Source organism: Pocillopora damicornis, chromosome 7 (genome assembly GCF_964200805.1).
Source record: "Pocillopora damicornis chromosome 7, jaPocDami1.2, whole genome shotgun sequence".
Classification (NCBI taxonomy): Eukaryota; Metazoa; Cnidaria; class Anthozoa; order Scleractinia; family Pocilloporidae; genus Pocillopora; species Pocillopora damicornis.
This window is the reverse complement of record NC_142676.1, coordinates 8,288,299-8,307,239: the sequence shown is the minus strand read 5'-3', so window position 1 is coordinate 8,307,239 and position 18,941 is coordinate 8,288,299. Positions and strand designations below refer to the sequence as shown.

Below are 18,941 nucleotides of genomic sequence, written 5' to 3'. Positions count from 1 at the left end.
TCTTATGTGTGCATTTAAAGCGTTTAGCGGCTTGAGTAAAAGCGGCGAAGCCGCGCGAGGCTTGGGGTGCAGCTTCAGTTCGCATTTCCCCTGCTTTGATTTTCATCGAGCGCATTAGACGCCGGTAACAATGCAAATTACAAAAACACGAGTGACCAAGTCACGATTGCTTTGATCCTCTTCGCATAGTGAGTATCTGCACCAATCACAAAGCTCACCAAAGTCAAACTAGTGCAAAAAACTGGCTCATGGAGAATTTCATAGCCATCACAACTAAATGGAGTTGATAACTTTCGTACTTAAGTACGTATTTTCGTACTTAAGGATTATTACTTCTTTCTTCTTTACTTCTTTACTAATTATTCTAATCTGTTATTTCTCTCTGATAGCGACCAATTACTTTCTTAAACCTGGATTACAATGTTATATATCTGTTATTCCACATGTACATTTTCCCTTTAAGAGCATTCAAGACGCCATCCCATCTTTTTTTTTTCCAATTTTTTTTTCAATTTTCTTTTCAATTTTTTTTTTCTCGAAGGGTTTATTGCTGTTGGCATACTTTTTCTTTTTTTCAGCTTAGACGTGTAAGGAAGTTTTCGACCAGAATTTGTAAGTCAATTATTCACTGACAAAATCAGAGCCGGAGCGGAATTTAATGAGAGAATATGAAAATAACAGTACTAATAATAGTAATAATTCTAAAAATAATGTTGCACTAAGCATAATAACCTTGATAATTAACTTCCATACGAGCTTCTCTCTTGAAAGGAGTCGCGTGATCGAAAAGTACTTTGTGTCATTTACTGAACATGAGGAAGCCTTGGCTCTTATCATATTTCAACTGAATCTTTCCTTTAAAGAAGATTCTTTATTTAGTAGATCGAAAAGAGTGGCGAGGTTACCCCGCACTTAGACTCAAAGCCAGTTTCTTTTTTTCTGTCACATGGGTGACTTGATGACATGACTAAGAAATGGCTTTCACAAACTCCCAATCCACCTAGAATACCAATATTCTGTAGGCTCTCGAAAATACATAAAACTACACCGGTCGGTAGACCTACAATCTTAGGTTGTGACGGCCCTTCTGAGAAAATATCATCTTTTGTGGAGACGCTACTCCAGCCTATATAACAACTGCAAAAATCCTATGTAAAGGATAACATACCAAGTTCTTCGAGAAAACAAAGATAGACAAAGATACTAATCTGAGCCTAAGGTCCAGAAAACAAGACACGATTAGTGAGACAAGATGAGGATAACGGTTTTGGTAATCTGCCAAAAACTTCAACCTCATGTACAAATCTAAATATGCAAAAATTGATCGCGCGACATTATGTACAAGAAAAAACCTAAACGGAAAGATTGAACAATTCTAGTATCAATGGACGTTTTGTAGCTTATACAAAAATACACCTCAAGAAGAAGGAACGAACATAGTATGTGAAGCATACGAAAAGTTCTACAACCATAATGCACCGATCCCAACGCACTACCTTAGGGAAATGCTTGGCTTAATCCTTTAAGAAAATTTGTTTCAATTCAATGAGGAGAACTTCCTCCAAACACATGGAACCGGTATGGGTATGAAAAAAGAAGTGTCATTTGCTAATATTTTTATGGTATAAATCGGAACGAGATTAATTGAATGGAACCGTTTAAACAACACCTCAAAGCAGAAGGGTACCCAGAAAACATCATGGAATGGTCTTTATTAGGAATTAACTTTGCATCAAGACAATCGGCTCTTACACGTGCACAAAAGCCATAAGGTTACCAACGTTTATTGCCGTTTGTCACAACGCACCATTCGGCGGTTAAAAAAATTTTAAAAAAAATTACTAATGGAGCATTGGAGTCTGATACACAACCAGCCCTTGCCGAAAACAATTTTTACAAAAGCTCCGATCATCTCTTACATCTCTTTTGCGAGGGCAAAAATATACTTTTAAAATAATGCGACAAGACCACAAAAGCCACGTTGAGAGTCCGTGCCGGTCTGTCTGTTCCTTACCAGATTTCAAAAAAGTAAGCAGGACTTGAATGGTTCATCTTTGATGAAAATCGATGACAAATGAAATCGAGACTAGCACCAATGATTGAGTTTTGTCACTGGTGATTGCTATTTTAGCACTGACATTTGTGTTTTATCACTAGCGATTGATATTTTAGCACGAACGATTAAGTTTTATCACTGGCGATTGGTATTTTAGCACTAACATTTGAGTTTGTTACTAGCGCTTGGTATTTTGGCACAAATGGGTGCCCATAGGCTGACAATTTTTATTTTTACTTCCTCTTTTTCCTTAAGGTCGCGACGAAGCCAAGTATACCCGCTGATGTTTGGTTCACAAACGATTCCTGTTTTCTGTCACATGGGAAACTTTGGATGTGGGGATGGAGGATGGACGCTCGCCATGAAGATTGACGGCACGCAGGTTAACTCCCTGCCTCCTTTAAGAAACTCTCGATATTATTAAAATTAACAAAGGTAAATCAAACGTGTAATTCTTGTTTTTCAGAGAACCTTCCATTACGATTCCCAATTCTGGAGCAACAGAAATGCCTATAACTTTGCTGGAGGCAAGACTGGCTTTGATATGCTAGAGACCAAGTTACCGACCTACTGGAACACATCCTTCTCCAAGATCTGCCTCGGTATGAAGATTTTTCATCAGCTCAGGTTTATTGTCATCAACAGGCAAGCCAACTCACTGTACTCACTCCTCGCTGATGGAAAATACCGCGCCACCTCATTGGGTCGTTACACGTGGAAAACGCTTATTGGTTCGCCGGCGTCCTTGCAACATAACTACAACAAAGAAGGATTCAATGCTATGGGTAGTGATAACGGCTCTTCCAGAGCAAGGATTGGTTTCCTTGGGAATAATGAGGGAGACTGCGTAACCCCTGATTCTAGAATTGGTTTTGGTACGGGAGGATATCATGATGACACCAACACGTGTGGAAACGAGGCAGCAAATGGCCCATCTTCAGATAATGGAGGCAAACACATCAAAACCATGGGATACATCTTGGTGCAGTGACAAGGGTGACAATAAACTGTCCCTGAGCTGATGGACCTCGAGCCACACCCATATAGACCTTAAAAAGTATATGTAGCTTAAGGGGTAAGAACTAATAAAACATTAAGTTCAAACTGATGCAGTATTTTTTGTTGAGAACTTTATCAAAGGTGATTTCCAGTTTCTAATTTCAGAACAAAGTTGTCTTTTTGTGAGGCTGCACTTGAAGAGCGTAATTCAATTGAATCACTCAAAACAAATTTAAATTTTGCAACGAGGAGAGAAGATAAAAGTGGAAAAGTAGAAAAAAAAAGGGCGAGGACATACCCATAGGGATTAATATCAGTTCTGGTCAGAAATAACCACAACAATCACTCAAAACATCGTTTAGGTCTTTTGCATAAACTTAGCATCTATTCGATCCTTGTTGATCTACTAACAATTGCTTATTTTCAAAAAGAACTCAGCCTTGCCATCATTCATCTGTTACGTTAAGCCAATCACTGAACGTTCCATGTCTCGAAAAAAAAATCAGTTTTACCATCTTAAGTGCTTGGCCTCAAAACTCTTATATGAGCTACAAAATTGAAGGCATTTCTGCTCAAATATTTTTAAGCAGAAGCTGAGTTCGATCTGATTGTGCTTGATTGGTAAAAATCGGGTTTATGCGAACGGATTGACAAGTTCTGCCGCAATGTCATGGGTTGTAGGACTTTAAAGTGCGTAAGACAATCGTGATTGATAATTTTCGATCTTTAGGTACAGTCGGGTCGTTGTGCACGGCTCTTTTACAATTTAAAATTGGTGAATAAGATTTTCATACGATTGTGGTGGTTGTTGACATCTGTTTAGGAGAGTCTGATCTAAAAGTGATCCAGCTTTACAAATGTAGTTGTTGCAAGTAGTAAGTCCAACGCAAAGAGTTTCAGTTTTAGTATCAGTCTCAAGAAAAACGTGGTTCGAATCACACTGATGACTGGGACTTAGGAAATGCCAACCACGTCAAAACTGACCAATCAATTTTATACTACCAAGTGAAAGTGTTAGTTCACAGCTAACTTTCCTTCTTACGCGGTCGATGCAATTTTTACGGGGAACTATGACGTCTCTTAAAAATGTTCGCGGATTCGTGTTTCCGTCACTAAAACTAAGAGATATTACACCGAGAATATCTCTCTTAAGTTACCAATTCAGAAAAGGTCTGATTATATAACACTTTTTTTTTGTTTCTTTTCGCTGATGTGAGCTGAAATGAAAGGATTGCGTCCTACCTATCTTTTAATCATCTTATTTATTTGGTACTTATGGATTATAACAGTGAAAAGTGTTAGGGCGTAAACAAGTGGAAACAAGCGATAAACGTAACCGGAAATAATCGTAACGGAAATGTTACAGAACAGTAGTAAAAATCGATGTTGGAGTTTGTCGAGAACAGGAAATACATGTCTTAAAGTGCTATTTGTTTTATAAATCTTTAACGTGATTTTATGGGGCACGGGTAACAAAAGCAGGTTATTCCCTCTCTTTGTTCCTCAACCACACAGGCTGGCTAGGGTGGGCTAACATTAAAGACACTTAAATAACTCAAACGAAATCAGGATGGCCAAGGATGAAGCTTATTTAGGTAATTTTGGCACGTTCCTTTAAATCAAAGCTAGGTGCAGCAAAAGTAGCATTCATATTCTCCGTTTGGTTCTTGTTAAGAAAAAAAAAACAATTTTCAAACTTTATCCGTAGTTATGTCAGTACGATTAATCACCCCGAAACTTAGTAAGATAAACAGTCTTTCAGTTTCTTCCGATGAATTGAATAACTGCTGGCAAAATAACGAAATATATCAAATTAAAACAAAGAACGATAAGATTACCGTCACGTTTGCCATGCCAGTTTGTCAGATAATGTAAACCTATAGACTGATAGTAAAAGTCTCTGAAATATTCATAAAGAGCTGTTATAAGAGGTGCCAGTTGATCTAGTTTTCAGCAAGTTTATTTCAAGGCGGAGGACAATTTTGGACCTAATAAGGGCAAAATAGTTTACACCATATTTCTACAAATTCAAGCCAAGAACGGCAGCAGTAGCATTCATTTTTTCCGTTAAGTTTGTTGCTCAGAATACAGAAATCGATTTTCAAACTTTAACCGCTGTTAGTGATAGCAATCATCGAGAAACTTCGTAAAGTGAGATGAAATGATCCTTTTTCTCTCAATGAATTGAAAATCTGTTGGTAAAATGACTAAAGATCGATATCAAACTAAGACAAAGAACGATAAAGTAACATCCAGGTATCATTGGTTAAAAGAAAGTCAGGAAGTTTTTACCATAAGGAGAAAATTAAATAAAACTTATTCGACTAAGTTGCACATCTTTCGTAACATTCGGTCTCAGAAAGCGATCTGCGTCATGAAGTATTCGATTCCTATATCAGTGTTCTGTGATTTTGGTGCTTCTTGATATCTGTTTCTGTCTCATCGCAAGGTGAGCTTACGCATTATTCATTTCCGATGAGGAGTGGTTCTTCTCAATTATAGTTACCGTTAAGCACCTGTATCTGTTATTCGGTTAAAAGAGGTTTCATAGTTTATCGTCCCAATAAAAATTCGCTTAACGATAGCTTTTTTAACTTTTTTCAAATTCGTAACCAATATATATGCTGTGAGTGAATAGATGATGAATGAGCGGATGTTTTTTGTGTATTTCTTTCGTAACCAATCGTGAAAGATTTTATTTTATTTCTTTCTCTCTCTTTTTTTGTTTTGTTTTGCTTTTTTAGACTGCTTCTTTGTTATTGAGCTTGTCACCCAAGTTCATCAGTTGAAATATTTTATACCTATTTAGCCACCTCTTTCGTCTTATCTTAATTTTTTTCACACTCATGCTGGAAAAGTTTAAATGCAGGAGTTTTTAAATTTATTTTTATTTTTTGAAGACGTTCTCCTTGTTTGTTTCAGCCGCAGTAGTTATTGTGCTACTAATTCAGTATTGACTTCAATTCAGTTTTGTTCAACTTTTTGTCAAACAAATTACCTGTCAAGATGGATATGTAGCTTTGTGTAGTAATTTAGCCCATTCAAAAACAGGATGTCATGCAATAAAGCTCTCCTGCAGTATAGACTTGTTAAGTTCATTGATTTCCTTAACGATTCAACCCACTTAAGTAATTGAAACTAAAAACTTGCGTTTTAACTGAGAAAATATACTTCTCTTTATTTCAAGGGAATTTCAAAATGTCAATTTCGTACTTAAATATCTACATTTTCTAAGAATTTGATTGCTATCTGGGAGTTTCCTGCAGATGGCAGCACGGATAATTGCCACCGAGAAATTAAAATGAAGGACAATTGCCCAAAAGGGATTTAAACAGTCCGTAGGAACAGAAATATATGGACAAATTGAAAAATTTAGAATACTTAAACATTAAGGCGGATAAACTGTTGATAAATACCGTCATCATCACGTATATAATGGTCATCTCTATTACCAATCGCTCTAACGAAAGGGGTAACGCTCGAAACGTCAGCTTTTTTATCCTTTACGGTGGCTAATTTACGTTTTCAACTCAGTTGTTAACACTAAATTACCTGCTATACTCTCCCACCGACGCAGCACCACAGTTTCTATAGAAACTTACCCCATTATCTATTACCGTTGTTTTCTTTCTCGTATATATATATATATATATTTTTTTTTTCTTCTAAATTTCTAAGACTCTTTTGACGCACACCAATGTCGATGTAATGTTGAAATTTACGCCTGAAAAAGCATTTGATGGAAGGCGTCTTATAAACTACATTCACATCTTTAAAGTCATGTCAATGGATTTTTGGGACAGCATGTGTTTTGTGGAACCTGACTGTGTCAGCATTAATTTGGATAAACAGCGAAGAAAGACGAAGAAGAAAGACCATTATTTTTATCATCTAGCTGAGATAGGTGTTGCATCATTAGCAAATACTCATTTCAAAAGAAAAAAAGTTTCTGAAATATTCATAAAGATTTGTCGTTAACTGCGGTAGGTACTCTAGTTTTCAATAGTATATTTTAGGGAGGAAGACGATTTTGTGCCTAATAAGGGCAAAATTGCTCACTCCTATTTCTACCAATGAAAGCCAACTAAAGCAGCAGAAGCATTTAAATTTTCTGTTTAGTTTCTTGCTAAGAACGCTTTAAAGGTTTATTGCTTAGATTTCTTTTCTTTTTTTCAGCTTTAACGTGTAAGGAAATTTTCGACCGAATGTGTAATTTAATAATTCACTGACAAAAACAGAACCAGAGCAGAATTTAATGGGAGAATACGAAAATAACAGTACTACTAATAATTATACTTCTGAAAATGATCTTGCGTTAAGTATAACAATCTATGATTAAAAAACGTTCGCACCAGCTTTTCCCTTTAAAGGAATCGCCTCATCGAAAAGTACTTTGTGTCAGCTACTGAGAATATGCAAGCATTGCCCTTATCAAGTTTTAACTGATTCTCTCTTTTTTAAAAATATTCTTTTTTTAGAGAAATATGTTTTTCGTCTTGTCACGGTCCTGGAACAAAGAAAAATGATGAGGAATCGAACCTCAGACCTTCGGATTTCGCGCTCCGATACTTTACCACTTAGCCACATAGTCTTTACGGTGATCGAGGTCTATTACGAAGTTTATATTACACGGGTCCTGCATATTGCTAGGATCAGCAATGTAGATAGCGTCATGTTTTGTAAATAGAATAATAAAGATGAGCTCAAAACTTACCACTTCTCTTATTCTATCTTTTATTGAGTAGATCGATCAAGAGCGGTGAGGTTACCCTGCACTCAGACTCAAAGCCAATTTCTGTTTTCTGTCACATGGGAGACTTTGGATGTGGAGATGGAGGATGGACGCCGATCATGAAGATTAATGGCAATAAGGTAAAAATCTATCCGCGAAGAAATTCACTGTTGAAAAAGGACAGTGAAGAGAAGCGACAAAGGGGATGAACAAAATCTTCGGCTACTTCCTTGAAAAAACGTCAAGGGTCGTCATGAGTCGCTCGCTTGTCTTCACTGAGTGGAAGCCTGAAACATGCTATTACTGAGATCTAATTGAAAACGAATATACAAATTTTATTCTTTTTATAAATTTCAGGATACATTCCTTACGATTCCCAGTTTTGGAGGAACAGAAGTGCTTACAACCTTCCAGGAGGCAATGCTGGCTTTGACTTATAAGAGACAAAGTTACTAACCTACTGGACCACACCCTTCTCCAAAATCTGTCTCGGTATGAAGATCGACAATCAGCTCAGATTCATTGTCATCAACCAGCAGGCCGACACTCTCCACTCTCTTATCGCTGATGGGAAATACCGCAACACCTCAAAGGGTCGTGACACGTGGAAAACACCGATTGGTTCACAAGCCTCATTGCAGCCCCACTGCAATAAGGAAGTATTCAGTGCGGCGGGAGACAGTTCGTCTATCCAAAACAAGAATCGGCATTACTGCTAACCAACAGAATGACTGTTCTTCCTGTGACTCTCGAATTGGTTTTGGCACAGGAGGTCTACATGATGATTCCAACGCGTGTGGAAATCAGGCAACGCACTTGCCAGATAATGGAAACAAGCACATCAAAGCCATGGGGTACATCCTGGTAAAGTGACAGGGGACACAGGTTAACTTCCCAAATTTTAAGCTGAGAAGCCATAGTGAAGTAGAAAAAAAAGTATCCTAAAGCTTACCAGCTAATAAACGGGTTCAAAAATTATATTTTCCTCTGGTCCGATTTGTCTAAAATATAAGAATTTAAATCTAATTCAAGGCGTTTCAATTGGAATCTAGTTTATGCTGTTGAGTTGTGCGAAGCCAATTCAAGCTATGAGAACGTAATAGAAATTGGCAATGAAGACTTATTCGATGTTTTTAGTACGTCTATGTTGCGAACATGTACGTGAAAGGAGGTCATAATTTGATCACGCCCTGAAGCACGTACTCGAAAATAGTGACTTTTTTTTCTGCGCGAGTGACATGCCCTTTGCACCCGCCTTGTGCATCTGTCCGCCCAAGTGAAAAACGCAAGAAATTACGCCTGTTCTGCAGGGTAACTAGGAACTCAAGGGCATGAACGATTTGTATGGAAAAGAATTGACTCAGAAACGAGAACAAACAGAACGTAAACAGCTGTTTACTGCTTACTTTTCTCGCTATCACCAGAACGACCCAGTTTTATTGTACCATTTATTCGAGACGTCTGTCTCCATGCGAAATGCGAATGTACATATTGACAAGTTGATCGCTAGCTTTTCATTAGAACGGATTTCTTTCCGGAATATTTCTCACAGCCGAAACCTCTCTCACGACAACTTCAGATGTCCACCTTTCCATTCGAAAACTTGCCTGATGGATCTGTGCGATTTCCTTATATAATTTTAGAGAGACGAATTCTGTAGCTATCTCTCGCAGAACAAAGGATACTTTTGCGACCATTCATTTTTCTGTACCATTTATTCGAGATGTCTGTCTCCACGCGAAATGCGAATGTACATATTGACAAGTTGATCACTAACTTTTCATAAGAACGAATTTCTTTCCGAAATATTTCTTACAGCCGAAACCTCTCCCGCCACAACTTCAGATGTCCCCTTTCAATTCGAAAACTCACCTAATGGATCTGCGCGTTTCCTTATATAATTTTAGAGAGACGAATTCTGTAGCTATCTCTCGCAGAACAAAGGATACTTTTGCGACCATTCATTTATGTGGGGGGTTACACATGGTGTTCAGGAGGTTTTGGAGAGGAGATCGGTCGTCGCATACAGACCACACAGTTGAATATATAGAAAACTGACTGCTAAGTAACTGCCAATAAGAAGAGAGGGGGAAGTTAATAAGAACATCACTATAAAAACACGAGCGTTTGTTAAAATGACAAAATAACGGAAATGAAAAATTTTAGTATTTCAACGTACAACCAGTTTAAAAAAAAGATCTCCATCGGTGTCCGCATCCTTCACAGGCCACCAAATTTGGCCATTTCGTGATCTCGTTTCAAAAGGATGGTGAGGTGATTTATTATGAAAGTATGATTGCAATAAGATTACTCTTCCTTTTCCTTTTTACCGGGTGAACTTCAGTGGCACGTTTTGTTTTCAAAGGAGTTGCGCATGTGAAGATGGAGCTCGAGTATGGACGCTGGCCATGGTAACTGATGATACATGACCGATCTACCAACCACCAAGCTGAAAATAAATCAAGCTATGATGACACCAACACTTGTGGAAGTGAAGCATTAAGTAGCGTGTCGTCAGATGATAAAGGCAAACACACTGAAGCCACGGGATACATCTTATTACAGAGACAAGGGAGACAAAGTACTGTCTCCAAGCTGATGGACCTCGAACCACGCCCATAGAGGCCTAAAATATGTCTATGTAGGTTAAGAGTTAATAACTAATAACACACTCAGTTCAAACTGGTACAGTACTCAAAAAGGGAATATCAACAAAAATCACCTGTCTAGGTAGATATGTAGCTTTGTGTAGTAATTTAATAGGCTGAAGAACGGCATGTTATACAATGAGGCTCTCCTGCGGTATAGACTCTTCGCAAAAGTTATTTGGTCATTGATTCCTTAAACAATTCAATCCACTTAACTAATTAAAACTAAGAACTTGCGTTTTAGCTGAGAAAATTTACTTCTCTTAATTTTGGGGGAATTTTGGAATGTCAATTTCTTACCTAAATATTTACATTTTCGGAGGAAGTGAGATAGCAATCAAATTCTTAGAAAATGTAGATATTTAAGTACGAAATTGACATTTTGAAATTTCCTTGAAATAAAGAGAAGTATACTTTCTCAGTTAAAACGCAAGTTTTTAGTTTCAATTACTTAAGTGGGTTGAATCGTTAAAGAAATCAATGAACTTAACAAGTCTATACTGCAGGAGAGCTTTATTGCATGACATCCAGTTTTTTAACGGGCTAAATTACTACACAAAGCTTTATATCCATCTTGACAGGTAATTTGTTTGACAAAAAGTTGAACAAAACTGAATTGAAGTCAATACTGAATTAGCAGCGCAATAACTACTGCGGCTGTTAATTTCTTAATTTTGGGGGAATTTAGGAATGTCAATTTCTTACCTAAATATTTACATTTTCTGTGGAAGTTAATTGCTATCTGGGAGTTTTCTGCAGGTGGCAGCACAGATAATTGCGACTGAGAAATTAAAATGGAAGACAAGTGCCCAAAGGGGTTTTAAATAGTCCGAATAGGAACAGAAATGGGTGGATAAATTGAAAAATTCATAGTAGATAAATATTCAGACGGATAAACTGTTTAAAATAAATAAAATAAAATAAAATAAATAAAATATTCAGATAGATAATCTCGGCTGATATATATGTCTGTATGCGTGTGTGTGGGTGTGCTTTACCTTCTAGATTTATTTATTTATTATGTATTAGTATTTAAAAATCCAGTTTCCGTACTCTTTCCTTATCTTACACACATAAAGAAATTGCATTTACACCAAGGACGACTAGCCATGTGACGCAATTGCTCCCTGTCCAGAAAGAATTTAAAATATCATATTTTAGTTAATGAATGTACATTTAAGCCTTAAAGTAAGTTATAGTCATGGATAGAAAAAAAAATCGATCATTCAGTTTATAGATACATGTTCAAACACCATTTTTAGCTCAATAGTTTGATGATCTCGATCATAATTAACGCTAACCTCATATTATCATATTTTTCGTCATGCCATTTTGTCATGTGACGAAGACCTGTATAATAATAATAAAAGTTTCTGAAATATTCATAACGACTCGTCGTTAAATGCGCCAGTTACTATAGTTTTCAGCAATTTATTTCAGGGAGGAGGACCACCTCGGGCTTAAGAGGGGCAAAATTCCTTACTCCTATTTCCACCAATGAAAGCCAAGTAAAGCATCAGAAGCATTTATATTTTCTGTCTAGTTTTTTGCTCAGAATATGGAAACCGATTTTTAGACTTTAACCACTGTTACTTCCGTACGATTGATTTTTAAGTGACTCGTCTAGAGGCATCGTAAAGGTTGATGTATTTTCACCCAATGAGTTGTTTTCATGCTTGACCAATGGCGAAAGATATCAAATTAAAACGAAGAACATTAAGGATTCACCCAGGTCTCATTGGTTAAAAAAAAAAAAAAAAAAAAAAACAGAAAGCTTTTACCAAAATAAGATATCTCATATCAATTTGCACTTAATTCGAGAAGTCGGTCGTAGAAACCTGGAGATCCATGCGATGAAGAATTCGATTTTTATCTTTGGTCTGTTACTTTTGTGCTTCATGATACTTGCATATGTCTCATCAGAAGGTTAGCCTCACTATTTCTCATTTATGATCGGGAATAGAGAAGGGACATTAGTCCTTCATAATCATAGTTATTGTTTAACACCTCCATGTTATATGTTTGGAGGAGGTTTTGTTATTTATTTCCACAATAGGTAACTTTTTAAAGATAGCTTTACACGTCCTTAAACTTCTTAACCAAGTAAATTATAAGTGATGGAAAGATACTTTAGCAAATAGTTTGCATGCGTGCCTTTATGTGAATTTAATTGCGAATGGTTTTCATTTCTCCTTTTTGTTATTGTCATTTTTTTTTTGTTTTTCTTAATTATCTTTTTTTTATCGGGCTCTTTATCCAAGTTGGTATATTGTAACATTTTCTACCTCTTCATTACCTCTTTATTCATATTTTTTATTTTGTATTCCAACATGTGAAAAGTTTACACTCGTAAATTATGTGGTCGTCTTCGTCGTCTTTTGTTATGCCGCTCAGTCTTTTTATTTGTGTCAGCTGGAGTGGTTTTTGTGTTTATTGCGCTAGTAAAGTTAGATTTTTGCCTCAGTTGTGGTTAAATTTTTCTCCAGTAATGTCAGTAAATATCGACAAATTTGCGATTCCTGCTAGATATGTAGCTTTTGAGAAGTAATTTGATCGGATGAAGAAGACGTTTTGCAATAAAGATCTCCTGCGGTGACAGGCTCTTTGCAGAAGTTCTTTGTTCGTTGATCTGGTTTATTCATAGATTTCTTTAACGATTCAGTCCACCTTATTAATTAAATTCTACGAATTTCGTCTTTACTGAGAAAATTTACTTCTTTTTATTTTTGGGGAATTTTTGAATGGAAATTTCTCTTACTTAAATATGTGCATTTTTTGTGCAATTTAATTACCATCCGCAAGTTTTTTGCAGATGTCAGTACGGATAATTGTCCGTAACTTATCTAGAAAGGTATTAACCTAGAAATTAAAATGGAAGACAAAAAGGGAAGAAAATGGATGGATGAACCATTATCATTATTACTATTATTATTGTTGTCATCGTCTTGACGTTTCTTATTGTCATCTGTTTTACCAGTGTTTTACGTTTTTCATAATTTTTATAAATTTCAAAGACTTCTGTGACGCAGACCAATGCCGAAAGTTGGAGTTTACGCCTGAAAAAGCATTTGATGGCAGACGTCTTATAAACCACGTCATTCGCATCGTTGAAGTTCTGACAATGAATTTTTGTGAGAACATGTGTTATATCGAACCTGACTGTGTCAGCATTAATCTTGATAAACGAGTGAGTGAACATGGAGAGTACAAATGTGAATTGAACAATGTTACTCACGAAAGACACGAACACGACCTGAAGAAGGAAGACAATCATTTTTATCATGCAGCTGAGGTAGGTGTTGCATTATTAGCAAATACTCATTTCAAGGGAAAGAAAAAAAACTATGAAAAAAAAAGCCAGTGATGAGCGTTGCAATTGTTGCTTTAATTCTAATATCGCGACCAATATTTATATCCGTAGAGTTATCATTGCTGTTGGTTTAAATGCGGCTCGTTTTCGATTTTATTAATATTTCAGCGTATGATATTAAGATTGTTACTATTTGTTCTTTTTGCTACAGAGCGCTTGTGTTGATAACCCTTGCCGTAACAATGCTACTTGTCAAACCGGTTTTACTGACAAAGGATATCGCTGTTTGTGCACCGCTGGATTCAAAGGTCCAAGGTGTAAGAAAGGTAATCGTTGTCTTGTCAAACCACCCGTAAGCTCGGGTTTTTACACAACTTCCAAGGGTGCCTGTAAAAGTTTAGGTAAAACAGAGCCTGGTTTCAGAGTGTTAAGTTTAATTAACTAGATACTGATAAATGTAATATATTTTAATAGGAGGGGAATCGCCAGAGTGTTGTGCGAAACTTCTGAAAGTACCTGTAAAAGTTCAGTCCCGGTGTATTGTAATCGCGCTCAATAATCAGTTCCTAAATGGGTTGATGGTACTCCTGCATGGCCAAGAGAGCTGCAGGAAAAATTGCAAGACTCTCAAGACATCAGATCCAACTTGGGTCTCCATTTGTTTTTTACACTTTAGTTTTAAATCTACATTAGTTTTAAAATTAATTGCAGCGTTGACGTTCTAATTAGAGGAGAGTCTTTTCAGATTTCGACGAGTGTGCTGCAGGAGAAGCGAACTGCAGTGCTGATGCTGTGTGCAACAATACTAAGGGATCGTACAACTGTACATGCAAACAAGGATACTATGGAGATGGAAATATCTGCCGTTCGGGTAACATTTCTCCTGCTGTATTTTTTAAGCCAGTTTTTGTACTGTTTCTTTCTGTTTAGACTACTGTAATAAGACGTTCGTCTATAATAACTATGTATATCGAGATATAGAGATATAGTAAATCGATAAAAACTTTGATAATAGCCTTGTTAAAAACTACTGAGAATTCAAACTTAAAACAAGCTAAACTAAACTAAAAACAAGCTAACTTCTTGATGGGTAAAAACGGCGAGGCCGCGAGGGGTTTGGGATGCTGCTTAAATTCGCGGCTCCGCTGCTTTTATTCTTATCTAGCGCATTACAAACCGCTAACAATGCAAGCTACGAAAACACGAGTGACCAAGAACGCGTGTATTTCCTATTCCACACGAATATTGCTGTTGATGTGCCTTTTCTTTTTTTCAGCTTCGACGTGTAAGGACATTTTCGACCGGAATGTGTAAGTCAATTATTCACTAAGAACAAAGCTAGCGCGGAATTTAATGAGAGAATATGAAAATAACAGTAGTACTAATAATAAAAATTCTGAAAATGATACTGCGCTAAGCATAGGAACCTTGATAATAAACTTGCACACTAGCTTCCATCTTGAAAACTTTCGCCTCATCGAAAAGTACTTTGTGTCATTTACTAAATATATGGAAGCCATGGCCCTCATCAAGTTTCAACTGAATCTCTCTATTTAGGAAGATTCTTTATTTAGTAGATCGAAAAAGAGTGGCGAGGTTACCCTGCACTTAGATTCAAAGCCAAAGTCTGTTTTCTCTCACACGGGAGACTTTGGATGCGGAAATGGAGGACGGACGCCGATCATAAAGACTAGTCCCAGTAAGGTAGCAATTTATCTGCAAAGGAATTCACTGTTGATACAGGACAGTGGAGATAAACGACAAAGAGGATTAGCAAAATCTGCGGCTGTTTCCCTGAAAAACGTCAGCGGTCGTCAAGAGTCGCTGAGCTTTCAGGTTTGAGTTGCTTCTGTATTAGCTCCTCTATGACGGTAGATGTAATGGCACCATCCTTTAGCTGCATTGGGGCCACTAAATTCTTCGCAAGCTGGTAAGTTTCTACTGAAAGATTTGTTAAAAGTACGGCGTTCTTCGTTTTAGCCTCTGTGATTCCATTTGCGAGAAAATAAAAACCCAACTGTTCGGTATATAACTCCCAGTCCGCTCCCACAACCTACTTTGTCACTTTTCCAATGGTTTGACTCGTGTTGACGTTCGACGCTTCGTTCGGCATTTCCTGCCGTGCCTTCGTCAACTTCAGGCGTGATTCGTGTTTACCACTCGTGCTTGGCCAAAAAAAGATCCCATTCTCGTCGCCAGCTTTGATGTATTAGTCCAAGGTCCAGAAAACAAGACAATATTAGTGACACAAGATCTGCCAAAAACTTCAACCACATGGCCAAACCCAAATATGGAAAACTGGTCGGGTGACATTGGGTATAAGGAAAAATCCAAGCGGAAAGATTTACCAATTCTAGTGTCAATGGACTTTTCTGGTTTGTAAACAAATATACCTCAAGAAGAAAGAACGGACATAGTGTGTGAAGCATACGAAAAGTTCCACAACCATAACGCACCGATCCCAACGCACTACCTCAGGGAAATGTTTGGCTTAATACTTGTAGAAAATTCGGTTTAATTCAATGAGGAGAACTTCCTCGTAACACTTGGTATTGCTATAGGTACGAAAATGGCAGTGTTCTAAGTACGAAAATGGCAGTGTCATTTGCTAATATTTTCATGGCGTTAATTGAAACGAAATTAATCCAACAAAGCGAAATTAAGCATAGAGAATGGAAATGTTGTATAGATGACGTTTTGTTTTCTCTTTCTCTCGCTGACCGAGACCTTTTTTAATTTGCGCACTTTGCCTCGTGCCACCGACCAGACGTAAATTATGGTATCAAGAAAGACGAAACAATAACATGGCCTGGAAGTAATTCTTCGAAAGAAACATTTGAGGAGCACCTTTTGAAATTTAAACAACGCCTCAAAGCAAGAGGGTACCCAGAAAACATCATAGAATCGTCTCTCTCAGGGGTCAGCTTTGCCTCTAGACAATCGTTTCTTGCATATACACAAAAGCTAAAAGGTCACTAGCAGTCATGGGGGAGGGGGGAAAGGGGGGCGGGAGAGGGCAGGAGGCGGGAGAACAGGGGCGGGAAGCGGGAGCTATATGAGGGCGGGAAGCGGGAGAAGAAATAAAGATAGCGATAGTTTGTTGTTTATCACTAGGTATTATTTAGTCAAAAACACTGATATATTAAAGTTTTGAAAATTTCCATTTGATATCCACCAAAGGCCAGAAAATGAACAAGAATGTTAAGTTTTGGCACAGTTTAAAATTTTAACCCGGGTTTTTGATCCTCTTGATTAACCTGAAGACGGGGGCAACACAATGAAGGGTGAGAGTCGGGAGATAAAGGGGCATAAAAGTACGGGAGGTGGGAGAACTTGGTACGGGAAGCGGGAGACTCTGACCCCCCTGCCCCCCCCCCCCCTCCTCCACTAAATTGTCTTTTGTCACAACGTACCACCTGGCAGTTAAAAACTTAAAACAAATACTGATGCAGCATTGGAATCTAATACGCAATCAGCTCTTGCTGAAAACAGGTTTTCAAAACATCCAATCATCTCTTACAAAAAGGGAGCATCCCTTAAGGACACGTTTGTGAAAGTAAAAACATAATTTGAAGGCGATTATGCGACACGACTTCAAAAGCCACATGGGGAGTCCGTGCCTGTCTCTCTATCCCTTATCAGATTTCAAGAAAGTAAGCAAGATTTGATTGATTCATCTTTGCTTAACAAGCGGGAGACTGGTTCAAGTTAAAATCGATGACAAGTCGATTCTAGCACTAACGATTGAGTTTTATCACTAGCGATTGATATTTTAGCACGAACAATTGAGTTTATCACTAGAGATTGATATTTTAGCACTAACAATTGAGTTTGTTACTAGTGATGGATATTTTGGCACAAATGGCTACCCATAGGTTGATTCAATTGTTTTAATTCCTCTTTTTTTTAAGGTCGCAACGAAGCCAAGTATACCCGCTGATGTTTGGTTCACAAACGATTCCTGTTTTCTGTCATATGGGAAACTTTGGATGTGGGGATGGAGGATGGACGCTGGCCATGAAGATTGCTGGCACGCAGGTTAACTCCCTGTCTCCTTTGCGAAACTCTTGATATTATTGAAATGAACATAAGCAAATCAAAAATGCAATTCTTGTCTTTCAGAGAACTTTCCATTACGATTCCGAATTCTGGAGCAACAGAAATGCCTATAACTTTGCTGGAGGCAAGACTGGCTTTGATTCCCAAGAGACTAAGTTACCAACCTACTGGAACACATCCTTCTCCAAGATCTGCCTCGGTACGAAGATTGATCATCAGCTCAAGTTCATTGTCATCCACAGGCACGCCAACTCACTGTTCTCACTGATCGCTGATGGGAAATACCGTGCCACCTCATTGGGTCGTAACACGTGGAAGTCGCTGGTTGGTCCACAGGCCTCCTTGCAGCTCAACTGCAATAAGGAAGGATTCAATGCGGTGGGAGACAGCCCTAGCCATTCCAAAGCAAGAATCGGCATCACGGCTAACGAGCAGAATGACTGTCGTTCCTGTGACTCCCGCATCGGTTTTGGCACAGGAAGTCAACCTGATGATTCCAACACGTGCGGAAATGAGGCAACGTGGAGTCCAGATAATGGAATCAAGCACATCAAAGCCATGGGGTACATCCTAGTACAGTGACAGGGGACAGAGTTAACTTCCCAAATTTTAAGCCGAGAAGCCATCATGAAGTAGAAAATGTAGTATCCTAAAGCTTACCAACTAATAAAACGGGTTCAAAATTATCTTCTCCTCTGGTGTGATTTGTCTGAAATATAACTTTTTTAAGTCTAGCCTAAGACGTTTCAATTTGTATGAAGCCAATTCGAAGTAGAAATCGGCAATGAAGACATACTCGATGCTTTTAATACCTCGTTATCGCGGACTTAACGTGAAAGGAGGTCATGATCTGATCAGGCACTGAAGGGCGTACACGAAAATAGTGGCTTTTTTAAATTTTTTCTTTATTTATTTAGTTATTTTCTGCGCGAGCGATTCGCCGTTTGCACACGCCTCATGCATTTGTCCGCCCGAGCGAAACACGCGAGAAATTACGCCTGTTATGCAGAGTAACCCGAAGCTCAAGGGCATGAACGACCTATATGGAAAACAATTGGCTCAGAAACGAGAACTAACAGAGCGCAGAAAGTAGTTTCTCTCGAAGTATTGCCTACTTTTTTGGCTATCAACAGAACG

General features: G+C 37.9%; 2 protein-coding genes across 2 annotated transcripts; both read left to right on the top strand.

The window, feature by feature from the left end:
• The first annotated feature begins 2,174 nt into the window (after positions 1-2,174).
• Positions 2,175-3,160, top strand: LOC149042375 (putative skeletal organic matrix protein 5). The gene is made up of 2 exons (XM_089212996.1): positions 2,175-2,438; positions 2,523-3,160. The coding sequence occupies exons 1-2, from the start codon at positions 2,259-2,261 to the stop codon at positions 3,045-3,047; spliced, it is 705 nt and encodes a 234-aa protein (XP_089069122.1). The 5' UTR covers positions 2,175-2,258; the 3' UTR covers positions 3,048-3,160.
• Positions 3,161-12,214: 9,054 nt separating this feature from the next.
• On the top strand, positions 12,215-18,480 carry LOC149042374 (uncharacterized). The gene is made up of 7 exons (XM_089213036.1): positions 12,215-12,361; positions 13,450-13,727; positions 13,957-14,071; positions 14,491-14,616; positions 15,022-15,055; positions 17,657-17,783; positions 17,868-18,480. The coding sequence occupies exons 1-7, from the start codon at positions 12,289-12,291 to the stop codon at positions 18,384-18,386; spliced, it is 1,272 nt and encodes a 423-aa protein (XP_089069162.1). The 5' UTR covers positions 12,215-12,288; the 3' UTR covers positions 18,387-18,480.
• Positions 18,481-18,941: the final 461 nt, after the last annotated feature.